Here is a 14,640-nt window from a genome sequence, read left to right on the forward strand (position 1 = left end):
ATTTTTGTTGTTAAAACACTCGCCCTGATTGTAAAGAAGTTTTGGGATCTTTGAGAAATGGTAATAACAGCGAGTTGACATTCCCTCGAAGTACACCACGTGAAATGATGCTAAAATTAACCATCATTGTTTCATCAGCACCTGAGATGAGCTTTGTCAAGAAGCGTTTGAAGTTCCTCCACATATCTTTCAGACTAAGGCCATACTTGAGGTTTCTTCGTTCAACCGCCGAATCCCCAGACTTTTGGAAATGATAATGATTTTCCCCAAAGAATAACAACTTAAGCAAATAAACTGACAATGGAAAGCAGAAAGAACCAGGCGGCGCTCGAATGAAGCCAGGAAAATTAATGAACAATAAGAGACGGTGTTCCACTTAGTACAAATATGCAGCTTTGCTTTCTGCACCAGAACAGAATTAAATTACCCGAGATTACAGGCTTCTTTTGTTTCATTGAGAGATATATCCGACGGTGGATAAACGCGGGCCAAAACGAGAACCCTGTAATTTCTCTCATAAGCTCATAACTGTGGTATAGATCAGCATGGAAGACGGTCGTGTAAAGAAAAGTTTCGCATTCCCTTGGCTCGAATTTAATACAGCTTGTAGTGTTAGTGGATTCTGACGATCTTATTTTTCCGCCAGCCATCTGTTTAAGACGTGCCTTTGGAGAATTATAACCGCACCAGTGCACCAGGGGTTCGAAATTGGTTTTGGAAAAAAACTTTACCCAGAAATAAACACAGACCCAGGGGGTGGAGGAAAATTAGAAATCTAAAAATAAATATTAATATCAAAGACCTAATAAGGAGTAAGACCACCTTTTGGCATCACAAGATTTTCAATCCTTCATGGAATGCTGTCATATATTGTCAGGTGGGATTTTATTCCGCTTTTTTAGGAAACAAGCTGTGATCCTGAGGATCTTTATGGAGAAAGAGGGTGCACTCTTAAAACAAATGTGTTAAAACAATAGGGGAGAGCGGGGCACAACGCTTTTTAGTTTTGGCTCAATCTTTCAAAAAATATTTGAATTTGATTAATTATATTTTTACACAAGCAACACACACATCTCTGCTACAAATGAACATTTGAAGTTTGTTTCTAGTACTTACCATTCTTGGACAATTACACCAAACGTGACAGAAGTGCAAACGTTACAACTTACCCCATTGTTAGTTAGTTGTAACACTTGCTAAACATTAAGTTTGCAGGCAAATATTTCAATACTGTTTTGTCTATATACTTGAAGTGGATAATGGTTATATATCTGTCTATAATAGACAGGTATCCACACTGTATTCATTCATCCAGCCATTTTCTAACAATAGTTCAATTATACTGTAAATGGATACAAATGTCTGAATATGTGAGAAAAAGCAGCACAATTATGACAAAAACATTTTTTTATATGTGACCCAGTCTGTAATAACCATACTACAATTTCAAATCAAATTCTGAGATAATGAGCATCAAAGTCTGATTTTAGCCATTCATTTCATTATGATTTCAATCTTTGACGTGACCTTTTCAATCAATATCAAAGATATGAGCAAAAATAAATTTGAAACATGATTTTTGATAAGACATGTAAATTAATTTTGTTGGCAGCCAGCAATCATTCGTGTGTAGCCTATTTAAAACAATGGCAAGAATTACGCTAATGTTAGCGGGTTTTCATATCGTAAGTGCTGAGGGGTTAGTTGTAACACAGCGTTACAACTAACCCCCGGGGTGAAAATATTTTTAAAGCCACTAAAAAAGTTGCTAAGAGCTGCAGACATATTTAAAAACGAATCGATGCTATGTTTTAGTCAACAGGACACTGATTAATATGACATAACATTGGATTTGGTATCTTAAGGCCGGGGTATACTTTTTTTCCACGTCCGGCTCGCGCGCGCACGCGTCCGCACAGCTTTCTGAGTATAGTTCCCTCGGCTACACGCGGATGGCCGCGTTCGACACTATACACAACACAAATGATTTCTTATTCAAATAAATTCTTATTCTTAGTCTAAATATTTTCATGCGCTGTCGTACACGGACTGTACGCGCACTGTCCACGCGGTCTCAAATTTTGGTGGATTTTGCTGGACCCTCCTGATGACGAAAATGACGTCATGCGGACGGCGCGCATACGCGGACGTCCCTAGTATACTTTCGGCTTTACACACCCAACTTAGAAACAAAAAAAACATATGATGAAAAAATTTACTTACATGCCACCAAAACATTCGTTCATCAATAACTCTCTGGAAAAAATTATACATTTCCAATAATTTGCAGGAGATCGTCTTTTGGCAGCGTGAAAACAATACCGGAAAACAAAACGCTCAACCTTGTGCAACAATGTAAACAGTCCGTGTTACAACTAACCCCTACATTTAATGTGTTGTCCTTAAATAGATACATCTCTGTGTTATTTTTGAAACAACACACCTTGTTTTGTTTTAACACATACTGTGTTGTCCTTTTATTTATTTTGAACACAAAATCAACATGAAATGACATATAATGTGTTAAATAGGATAACACAAAACAGTGTACAGGGGTACCTTTCTATGCTTAGGCTGCACCATACTTTCGATGCAGAAGTATAAATTTGGGATTTCCACCTTAGTGATGGCATAGCAACTACCTGCAACATCCTAGCATTGTGGCATTGTTTGCTTTATAATATTATTCCACACCGTTGGCTCATAAAGCACTACAGAAAACTTCATTAAACCTTGAACCAGAAGTGGCTTGAATAATACAAAAACTGAGGTTTGCCCATTTTTATCACTCCCTGCACCCTCGGCTTAAGCCGGCCAGTGCATGGGTCCTGTTGGTCAAGCTTATACACCTCTGACCTTCTCAGCACGGGGATTTAGGCAGAGCCAGCAGGAAACCTTATTAAAACCAGCCTGAGAGTGGCAGTTTGCCGCTTTATTTAATCTGGATGGCCTGGCAGCTGAGTCTTATTTACTGACCTCGGGTCAACGGCGGTGCTCCCGATCGTAACTCTTTTTCATGGGGCACTTCTCTATCCTGTAAATCCTGTGAAGTTTGGCCTTTAAAGAGAGCCCAGGGTGCTTTGAAAGGAAATCTAATGCAAGGTTCTACAAAGCTACACTTGTACTGTACAGAAAGCAGTATTTCTTCCAACAACCTTAAGTCCTCAACATAGTTTATTTGGTGCATGTGAAAAGCAAAGGTTATCGTTCCAGCTGATATATGATGTAACGGGTAAAGATGGTTAGATTCTAGGAAATCCTATTTGTGCTACTGAGCAAGAGTACAGAGATCTAGACTAGAAAAATAGATGCAAAACATTTTCTGTAATGCTACATTTTAATCAATTATAATGCTATAAAGATACAATTTTATTTGTGTATACTTGTAACACTTTTAATTTTTGTATTGAGTGGAAAAAAGGTATGGTACTTTAAATTGTTATATTTGTATAACTTGTATATTTGCTTGCATACCGGTTCAAACAGTATACTGTTTCTTATTCAAAATTATTTCTGGTATGGTTCGGAAATTGACATATTCTGACCAACTTGCTTTTGCCTTCTTTCCTAGGAAGTGTGTAGAGAGCTCTGGTGCCTTAGCAAAAGTAATCGCTGTGTTACCAACAGTATCCCAGCCGCAGAAGGAACCATATGTCAGACCAGCAGCATTGACAAAGGGGTGAGTATATCCGCCATGACTAAAAGCTGAAGTGCGTCATACCTTCTCCCAGCTTAATAAAGGAACACAACGACTTTTTGGGACTTTAGCTTATTCACCTTATCCCCCAAAGTCCATACATACCCTTTCCATCTCCGTGCGTCCCGTAACTCTGTCTGACGAACCCACCGCTAGCCTAGCTTAGCACAAAGACTGGAAGTAAATGGCTCCAGCTAGCATACTACTCCCAATAAGTGTCAAAATAACGCCAACATTTTCCTATTTATATGGTGTGATTTGTATAGTCACAGTGTGTACAAATAACAAGGTCAAATGAGACACAGCCATCTTTTAACCGTTTACACACTGGGAACTATATTTTCAGAAGGCGAAGCACTGCTACATGGGCGGAGTGATTTGAAAAAGGTATGTATGGACTTATCTAAGTCTGGGAGATACGGTGAATAAGCTAAAGTCCCCAAAAGTCAACGTGTTCCTTTAAAAGGACAGTTTAATGAAAGTTTTGTTGTTGTGTTGTTCTAAACCTGAATTACTTTATGGTTTAATTTCAAAGTTATCCTGGCCATTTGTTTTCTGCTCCAAAACCGCAGAAAATTTGTTTAAACAAATATAGTAGACCTCAACTCTGACCTAGACACCAGACAACTTCGGGCCAGATCCACACCAGATCTGCACCAGAACCGGTGACTTCGGGTCGGATCCGGCACGGAGTTGTCCGCTGTCTGGGGAAGTAATTTGGGTTATGTGATTAACAACTGAACATTAGGGTGTGTATATCTTCCCCTCTAGAAGGCTATTTACCCCTGTGAACCATTTATTCAATCATAACCAAAGAATAACATCAGAATAAAAAAACTGATTACACACTTCAGCTTTAAATGTTTCTAGCTTTCTACTCCAAATTCTGTTACCGTGTGGGAAATTGACTCCTGGGAAGAGAATGGATCTGGGTGTGGCACTCCCTGATGTGATGGTCCTGGTCTGCTCTCATGACACCAGAAAAAAAGTATTCGCTCATGCACGCAGTGTTCGAGATATTTCTGCCGAGCTGAGTTAAAGAGACTGTTTTATTAGGGATTATGGCACCCCTTGTTCTTGCTTGTACTATGGTTCATGATAGACAATGAAAAAGGACCACAATCTGTCGATCTCCGTTACCGCTCGCCCGTTGGACCTATTTATCGCTGAGCTCATGTGCATTGTCTCGGACGACCAAGATGAGCTGCTGTTTTATTTTAGCGGGTGGCATACTTATGTCCATCCCTGGCTGGCTCAGGTTCAAAGGAAAATGAACGTCAGCCGTTTCTCCCCCAGCGTGTGATGGAATGGAGGACCTGCCAACATGAGAAAGATGATTTATTTGAGACGGAAACAGAGAGAAAAGGTTCCTAGCACATGCTACTGAATTAGCTTCAGTCATATAAAGGGGATGTGTTGATTCACTATGTTTATTGTACACACAATAGATTCTCTGTTTCATTGTGTGTATTAAGCTGTATTACACCACAACACTGCTAAATGCTTTATTGTCTGACAGACATTCTAAGTTGTTGAATTATTTTTTTATAATTATATCTATTTAATTATAATAATGCACAGCTATGAACTAATTCATTCTTTTGACCAGATTGTAGTTTTTATCACTTACTAAAAAAAAGAAAATGACAAAGGCACTGCCCAAGCAGTGGATAATTTCGTAAAAAAAACCTGTAAACATTAGATGAAATGGAGATGCCAAATTGTCCAGAATGTGTGTCGATAAACTGGTTCTCCCCATGAATATAAATATAAATGGAATGGCGTTAATAAATGAATAAATACCTAATAAATTCTGCCCTACAAATGCAAAAGACCTTAACTTGCTAGAGTGTAGAACTGAGAAAAATGACTTTAAAGTTTAGACTTTTTAGTGATTTTAGTTGTCAGTTATTTTCTTCTTGATTTTTATTTTCTTGAAAAACAACAAAATTGATTCAAGATACTTATCCACATGATAAAGGAGGTCTTGAATGTCCCAAAAATATCAATAACTAATTTTCGACCAAAAACAAAGTTACTGCCTTTTGCCTTTATAGGGCAGAATAGTTACCTGCAATTTTATGTTTAGAACAGAGATGGCGATATAGAGTCAGATTGCAGCCTTAAAGGAGGGATTAAAGTGTCAAAAAGCAATAGACATGTGACAGAGTATATCTATGCCGAATGCACTTCGTACAAGTTTCGGAAAGTTACGTATCATTTATTTTATGAGCACTTCCCCTGGAAAAGCACCCACATGCGTCAATCAGCGGGAGAGCGAGAACCGATGCTAGAAGTTACTTCACGCGACAGCTTTGTTTTATATCAAAACTCAACAAGGGCACAAAGAAAAAGTGTGGTTTTTTGGTGTAAGGAGAAGAAAGCCAGCATTATGGGAACAATGGATATAGTTTGTTTATCAATGAGTTGAGACAAAGGCTGTTATGGATGTCATGTTGTTCTTAACACTTACAACTTGTTCAGCTAAAAAACTCAAACTGTTATAAAATCAAATTTAATCATACTGTCTCTTTCCATCCGTCATACAAAACCATGTACGAAAAACATCTTTGATCGATCAACACAGGCACAGGACAGAGCAAAAGCATCTTGGAGTGAATAAACTTCTTCTAAGTTTCACAAACAGCTGATGAAAGATTAACTAAATCAGATAACACGTTTTTTAAGAGCTTATCTTGAACCTGCCAGCTTCTTTCTGGTGTAAATAGTGTCTTAGCACACTACCCTGATTTTAAGCACTGCTAACTGAGGACACGGTGTCGCTCCTTGCCAAGATCTTTGTGTCTGTGGACAGCAGAAAGAAGTGGAGACAGAGAGCTTCGAGAACCATCCAGAACCCTGCAGATAGTAAGAGACAGAATGTAACCTACAGTTTCCATCGTATCAAAGTCTTGTCCTCTGGGTAGGATTATGAGGAAGAAGATTCAGAATCATTACAGATCTTTTGTTTTCTGTTGGAGTAGATTTAGATTAGGGACAGTAGTGGAAGCCGCTGTTTACACAAAACGAGATTCCTCCAGGAGACATCTGTTAAATCGGCCAGGTAGGGAGTTTGGATGTGATAGTACTAGTTATAGGTAAAGTAATGGTCTTGTACAGGAGTAGATAACTGAGGTCAGATGGTCCACTAAACATGTTTTATTTACACAATAACTTATGATACAGCCTCACTTGTTTGTGTGATGATTTGAAATGACATGAGGATAAATCATTTTTAGGTGAACTGTCCCCTTAAGTTGATTTTTCCATGTGTGTGTATTAGTGGTGCTATCAGGGCGAGTGTGTGGCGTTTGGGACGTGGCCACAGAGCGTGGACGGAAGCTGGGGACCCTGGAGCACCTGGGGCGAATGCAGTCGTACCTGCGGCGGTGGCGTCTCTTCTTCCATGCGACATTGTGACAGCCCAGCGTAAGTAGGCAAAGTAAGCCAGAACAAAGCTGATCAGGTCTCTGTTTAGTTCAACACAACACTGCTCACTATAGTCTCATTACTGTTTACCTTATTTTTTAACATGTGATATACTGTTTGTAATAAATGTCATATTAATAGCTTTTTTAGTCAATTATAATGCTTTTTTGCAATGCTTTATTGCTTCAAAGCTGCTTTAAAGAAAATGCTAAAAAAACTGTGAAGTATTGAATATATAAATATTTATGTAATATAGTGTACTGAAAAGGAAAGAGTTCATATTAAAGCATTTCATGATGCTTGATCGTCATTGAGACAAACAGACAGGTGGTCTAATACATTTGTTAAAGGAAAACACCACTGTTTTTCAATATTTTACTATGCTCTTACCTTAACTTAGACAAATTAATACATACCTATCTTTATTCAATGCGTGCACTTAATCTTCATACAGCGTGTTGTGAATGTGTTAGCATTTTGCCTAGCCCCATTCATTCCTTAGGATCCAAACAGGGATGAATTTAGAAGCCACCAAACACTTCCATGTTTTCCCAGTAATATTCCTGGAAGTTTGAGCGAGAGGGGGAGTAGTCAGGAGTGATGATTTAACTGCGCACCAAGGTCGAAGTGCTGCAAACTAAGTGCTCTTCCACCATAAAATATAATTCTAATTTTAGAATTTTTTAAGAAAATTGCCACGTTTTGTTTTGTGCCCCCATACTTACTTGGGTAACTACTCATGTAACAGTCTTTAAATAGGGAAAATATGGAAATGTTTGGTGGCTTCTAAATTCATCCCTGTTTGGATCCTAAGGAATGAATGGGGCTAGACTAAATGCTAACACATTCACGATGCACTGTCCCAAGATTAAGTGCACACATTGAATAATGATAGCTATGTATTAATTTGTTTAAGCTGAGGTAAGAACATAATAAAATATTGGTGTTTTCCTTTAAGCACTGTGTATTTTTAGGCCTTAATTTGTATGTAGTATTTTATGTATGTTTCATGGATGTTGCTAGAATGTTAAGATGTTTCTAGAATAATTTGGATGATTGCTAGGTAGTTGATAAGCAGTTGCTAGGGTGTTCCAGGTGATAGTTGAGGCATTCACTAGGTGGTTTGCCATATAAAAACAGACTAAATTATTGTGTTGAATAGCTTGACAATTTTAAGATGGGAATTCTCAATCATTTTTGGTCGCAGTCAATTTTTTATGTTCAGTCATTGTTCATATAATAATTTAAAGCAACACGATGTAATTCTGGCACACAGTTTCCACATGTGGTTAATAAGCGCAATTGTCTGCAACCAATTCGGTTGTTGTATAAGCCTCCCCATGTGCAAGGCAATACACATGAATTTGTTGACAAAGCTGATGGAACCGGTGAACACCGACCAGGTAAAGTAGCCTGTGTTACTTAGGAGCCACTATTGGCGCTTTCCATTGCATAGTACCCCACGGTTTAGTTTAGTTTGGGTTGGGACAGCTCACCTCACTTTGGCGTGGTTAGCTTTTCCATTGAGTTTAGTAACACTTGGAGTGGGAGGGATTATAGGAGTCTCGTTATATTTGCGCTGCCTACTGCTGTGACATCATACAAGTGATAGCTTCGTTGCACATTCCCATACATTCATTTTTTTCTCACTCCACCACAAAATTAAAATTGGCCACCACAAATAGATGCTTACACATCTCATTTATCACTAACGTTACCTCTGTCTCACATGACAGTTTCTGTTCAAACACCCGTGGCGTCAGTCGACGGCGCTCCGCTGAGCCTCATTGAAGTGGCATGTAAGCATATATAATGGTGACGTGCTAATCGCAAATGTTACGCCACAAACTGCAAGTCTGGATAAAACCTGTGGATGTTTTTCATCCCTAAAAGGGAGTTTGGGAACTTATAGCAGAGCACAGATGACAACATGTTTGCTCGAGACAGCGCAAGCTAGCACTAAGGTAAAGCTAATCGTTTACATTATAGCGATGAGGCTGGTAGTGACGATTCTCTCTGACCAATCAGTGATCTACAGTGTTTTCGCCTCACGTTCGGTATCAGCTCGGGTCGCTTGGAACCCCAACCGAGGTGTTACAAAAAAAGTATCGGATACTACTGCACCCAGTGGGAAAGCTCCCAAAAGTAAGCTGATCCGACCCAAACTAATCCAAACAGTGGGGTACTATGCAATGGAAAAGCGGCATATGTTAGGTGATGGGCAGGGCAGTGTGTTCCTACCCTTACGCTGCATCCCAAACCGCATACTTTCATACTATATAGTAGGCGAAGTAGTGCTTTTCGCCTACTATATAGTATGGAAGTAGGTGGTTTCGGATGCAGCGTTATGGCCGTTTCACACGGTACGTGGCAAGCGATGACATTGCAGCGCAGCGACAGCTTTTCTCTTGTAGTGGAAGTGTTTCGTGCAGCATTTAGTGCCAATATGTTTATCTTCAACGGTGCCTGCCATGAAGAGCCGTGTCCGCGGTAGGGGAAGGATCTTGGTTGTACAAGACCGACTCCGCTTTACCTCTGTAACCGCCCACGTTTTGTTGCTTTCAGCACGTCTTTTATTGACAATGAACTAGACACTCGCGTCTGCCGCGTACCGTGTAAAATGGCCATTAGTGTTGTTGTAGTCGCTATGAGGTTGCAGCTTCAGTAGAATTTGTCCAGTTAAGAGTTGTTAATAATTTGTAAAAAATTATTTTATGGTCGAAAAACTACATAATGTTGCTTTAAAAGGTGCGATAAGTCACAAGAAGTCTAACCTACTTTTATACAAGTTATGCTCAAAACTTTTTAAAAATAGAAATGAGATACTGTTCATCAAAATCTTTGCTCATAAAAACCTCTTCTCAAGGAAGATTTAGAGTCTGAGATTTTGTTTTTAGATGAGGGATTTCGAAACAAAAACTGTAACTCAAGTTTGTACAATAACAGTATATTGGCTTTGTCAACCCAGTATAATAAATATTTGTTGGTTTCAAAATGGACTCAAATCTTCAAGTTTAGCACCAGTTTCTCAAAATCATTTCTTAGCCGCAGGAGCTCAAAATAGGTTGTATGTGGACAGAGTTTAGGTTTCATTTCTGGTGGTTGTGGAAATGTCTGTCGTCACGCAGTCCCAGCAGACAGTGGCTGGAGTGTGGCTGGTGTAATATGTAACACCTGTGAAAGATGATCTGCCCTTAAAACCTGGTGACCCAAAAAAGAGGAAACCCAAGCACTTGAAGTCAAGCTACTCTGGAAAGCATTCATTATGATGAGTCCCTGAAAACAGTGCACGTCCAGCCACAGAAAGAAAACCCTGTTATGCTGTCCTCCCAGGTCAAAACAACCTTGCGGAGAAACGCCAGAGAGACGAAAACAACCTGGAGACATACATCATGTATTTATAAGGGAAGAAGAAAAAGTGCAAGATGCCCTGCTGGTCATAACAACCTGAACAGAGACTGGAGATAATGCAAGTGTATTGAGTTGACTGTCAAACATACACAACTGAAAACTGCTTTTCATATTTGCTTGTGAAGCAGGCGTTTTCTGAATCTCCATTTATGGAGCTGAAGTCAACTTTGACAGAATGTGTGGATACTCCAGGGGCTTATTAAGGGGTCCGGTTATTAATTATGTGGATTATTGTTTATACAATTGAAAATCACTGGCCTGAGGGCATCTTGCACTCAAACAATGGAAGTCCATGTAAGGTGGAATTAGGCATTGGATTTTGTGCGATACATTCATGATTTTGTCAGGGAGATGTAGTTGTAAGATCTAGTATTGGTTGTAGTTGGTCTGTTGGCTTAAACCGGTTTTTCTTAAATTATTGAGATTTTAATATAAATTAATGGAAGTGTATTTTCTCTGCCTCTAGTGGCGCCTAATAAAATTGCACTAAATATACAGCATCTTTAATAATTATTAATTATTAATAATTGTAAAAATATAAATCCATAATTTGATTTTCAAAGATTTATTACAAACTGATTATTTTTTCCGCAAAATGCAATAATTTTTTTTTCAAAATGCTATAAATCTATTAAATCAATATTTAAATGTGCATTCATCTTTGGCATGTAGTATTTATTAAGTTGATCAGTGGTATACACGGATTAAAAAATAAACATTAAATGGCATTAATCAAAACACATACTTTGTCATATCAAGAACCATTTCATTGCTGCTGTCATTTTTGGGACGTCTTTGCTGAACATTTTTGACAGCGATCAGTAATGTAAAATGTTTTGATCCTGCTTGATTTTCGTTGGCTTCGAGTAAAATAATGGAAAGTTTTTCATAAGATCTCCTGGGGTCAATCTGTTAGCATGACAGGTGCTTGATGCAGTCGTGTGAGAACAAGCAACAGCCGCCATTTTTCCTTCGCCTGAGTGCCTCTAGCGTAATTTATTTGATTTTGATGGCTTACGTTTCTTTCCCGCCACAGAAAACCACCACAGGTTTATCAATGCCGTCAAAATTACTATTTTGTTTGTTGATCACAAAGTATAAAGTAGATGAGGAAAACTAGGATAATGTGTGTATTCAAAGCACCGCAGTTATTGTTAACAATGCATGGAATGCTGCGATGTGTTGGTTAAGCAGATTTATTGCATTCTGCAGAGAAGGAGGAATGCAGTTTTGGAAAAAATGGAGAAAAGATGACAGAATAACATGGGGGATATCAAATTTTGCGTAAAATGAAGAATTGACTTTTTAATACTGACCTGATACAATACTAATTTTGGATGTAACTATTTTTTCTTTATCTCATTTGTTTGGAACCAAACTTTTCATATATAACTCTATGGCTGACACACAACGCCGATATTTAATTAACACATGTATTTGCTGCTTTTGTGAATACGGTCGGAGAATGACTTTTTGAGCACAAAAAGTATTCCTGTCACTTCGTAAAATTAAGATTGAACCAGTGTAGGCACATGGACTATTTTTAACAATGTCGTGAGTTGCGTTGCTTTCTATGGGGGGTCTGAAAGCTCTTTAGGTTTTAGCTCCCCATAATGGAAAATCTATTAATTTGGGCATAGTTATTGACCTGGTTTCCATTTTACCAAGTGTTGTGAAGTTGAGACATTGCACAATGGGTAACTCATGAATGCACTGCTTGTATAGATGAATATCTTGACATATCAAAATGATTTTGTTATGTCTGCCTTTCAGTGATACATGCCAAATTTAATGTAAATCACACAGACTGCCAAAATTAATATAAACAAAGAACATTCGAAGTCCCGGGACATTTTCCACTGAAAATGAATGTGATTCACTTCTACATTCAGACATACTCCAGGATAAAGAGGATAATTTATTTAATTCTACCCCAGGTATTAACTCGTTCCCCACCATTGACGAGTTAACTCGTCAATTAAGAGAAAACGCTTCAATGGTAATGAAAAGGTTTTTTTTTAAAGCAGAGGCTCTGTTCTTTCATTTGATATATTGTATGTTTATATATCTAAAGAGGAAACTTTCTCAAAAGGCATTAAACAATTTGTGAAAATTGTAAAAAACGCAACCAATGAGTTAATAACATAACAAACTTGCAAAATAGCATATTATAGCTATTTACAAACTCCGCCACTGGCCGAGCTGATGTTATTATATACAATTTCATGGGAAATATTAGTTTGATGTCAGTTGACTTCAATACATACATAAATTAAACTGCAATGTTACGTTTCAAACAGCCTGATCTCACAAACTTTCGTGGGATAGTCAAAGAATTTTTTGCTAATTTTTTCGTGGCATTCTCATGGATCTCCGCATTTTTCCGTGGCCCTGCTACGGACTGTCTTTTTCCGTGGCATTTTCAGGGATTGGTTACTCAACTGTTTTATCCTACTTTCTTACCATTTTCGCTTCGGTTTAGGGTTTATTAGCAAAAAATTTGCAACAAAATCTGTGTCTATCCCACGGACCTCTGTGAGATCAGATTGGTTTCAGACAGAGATGGCGATAGAGAGGCAAAAGTTATGGATTGCAGCTTTAAACAAAGTATTTCATTATAAAACAATATCACACTTATATCAAACCAGACCTGAAAGGCAACTTTATTCATATAATGGAATGACTCAGTCTGATCTTTTGGCCAATAAGCTTGCAATAACAAGTGTGAGATTGCGTGTGAATGCTGTGTGTGAGGGTCGTGTTGATATTGAGGTAACTAGACCATTGGCCCTCCACTGCTAAAGCAAATGCAGGACAGATGCAGTCCGGTGTTGATTGGAATTGTGTGTGGTTGGAATGTTTTGGGATTCCTGATCTCTCAGCATAAAGTAAATCACTCATACATGATGATGAGGATGGAAGCTCATGAGTCGTTCAAACTCTTTCAGGCCGACGAGTGGAGGAAAGTACTGCCTCGGAGAGAGGAAACGCTACAGATCGTGTAACACCGATGTGAGTAACTCTTCTTTCTGTCTGTGTTTTGACTTTTGTGCTGTTCAAAAAGAAAATAGGAGAAATAAGAAGTCATTGCTTTATTTATTAAAGAGGGAAATCATTTCAGACTACTTAAAGGGACAGTACACCCAAAACAATGTATTACTCTTACAGTGGAACACAAAATTGTTGGTTAAATGATGTTGAACAAAAGTAAAAAAATTATGGAGATTATGAAGACTGATGAAACACTGACGAAATAAAAAAAAACTATTATGTATTGCAGTAGGTAAACAGTGTTAATTCCAGCACAAGCAAGAAATGTGTACTTTAGGAAAACAAACAGCATCCCAAAGCAAATTTCATTTCCCATAAGGTGTGTTGTCCAACACAAACTTGTTGAAGATATGGACTTTCCATGGCATCCAATCGGATTCGGAGTTCTTTAAACAACAGCATCAACATCCCGATCAAGGATTTAATGTAATTAGCTTTTTAACCTTCTGGAATACAAATAAAGCTTTTGAAAGGGGACATCTCAGGGTAAAGAGTGAATAACCCTCCCTGGGCCGTTTATGTGGGGCATTCCAGCGTCTGTATTTATTATGGCTGTGGCTTTGAATTTATTAAGTCATTGAGGATTTGGCCCCCCTGTGGCCCTGGTTATAGCCTCGGTCATTGTTCAGTACCAAGCAAAGGTCTGCTATCATTTGTTTGACTTTTCAAAACAATGAGCTAATCCGCAGCCCCCATCCACTGCTGACTACACTAGCGGCTTTCCGTGATCCTACATGGTGAGCGGCACTAATAATAATGCTGCAATGGAAAAAGGCCAAAGCAGAGTTAAATATTAAACTTTAATTGGATTTTAGGCATTGCACAACACATACAAAAGCTTCAGAGTGTAGAGATCGTGTTATTACATGAGGCAATAAAAAAGTTTGGGATTAATGAAGTGCTCAGTTTGAGTTTGGGAGTCTTAAGGAAAGTCCTTCTTCAATTCAGGCAGAAAATATTTAAATGTTAAAATGTAGTTTTCTGTGATATTCAACCTCAGGTCAACCCCACAACATATCAGGTGAACTAACCAGGCCAAGAAAAAATATTTA

At 38.4% G+C, this 14,640-nt stretch overlaps 2 protein-coding genes across 2 annotated transcripts in view; one reads left to right on the plus strand and one right to left on the minus strand.

Annotated features, from left to right (window-relative positions):
* The window catches only part of LOC135779587 (placenta-specific gene 8 protein-like), a 240,060-nt gene that overhangs the window by 52,485 nt on the left and 172,935 nt on the right, over nucleotides 1–14,640 (minus strand). The gene's annotated exons all lie outside the window — the stretch shown is intronic.
* Nucleotides 1–14,640, plus strand: part of adamts6 (ADAM metallopeptidase with thrombospondin type 1 motif, 6) — a 77,749-nt gene that overhangs the window by 30,595 nt on the left and 32,514 nt on the right. Inside the window, exons 12-14 of the mRNA XM_065290351.2 lie at nucleotides 3,572–3,679; nucleotides 6,981–7,126; nucleotides 13,486–13,549. Coding sequence (XP_065146423.1) covers nucleotides 3,572–3,679; nucleotides 6,981–7,126; nucleotides 13,486–13,549 — 318 coding nt within the window. The remainder of the gene's footprint in view (nucleotides 1–3,571; nucleotides 3,680–6,980; nucleotides 7,127–13,485; nucleotides 13,550–14,640) is intronic.

Source organism: Paramisgurnus dabryanus, chromosome 10 (genome assembly GCF_030506205.2).
Source record: "Paramisgurnus dabryanus chromosome 10, PD_genome_1.1, whole genome shotgun sequence".
NCBI classification, from domain to species: Eukaryota; Metazoa; Chordata; class Actinopteri; order Cypriniformes; family Cobitidae; genus Paramisgurnus; species Paramisgurnus dabryanus.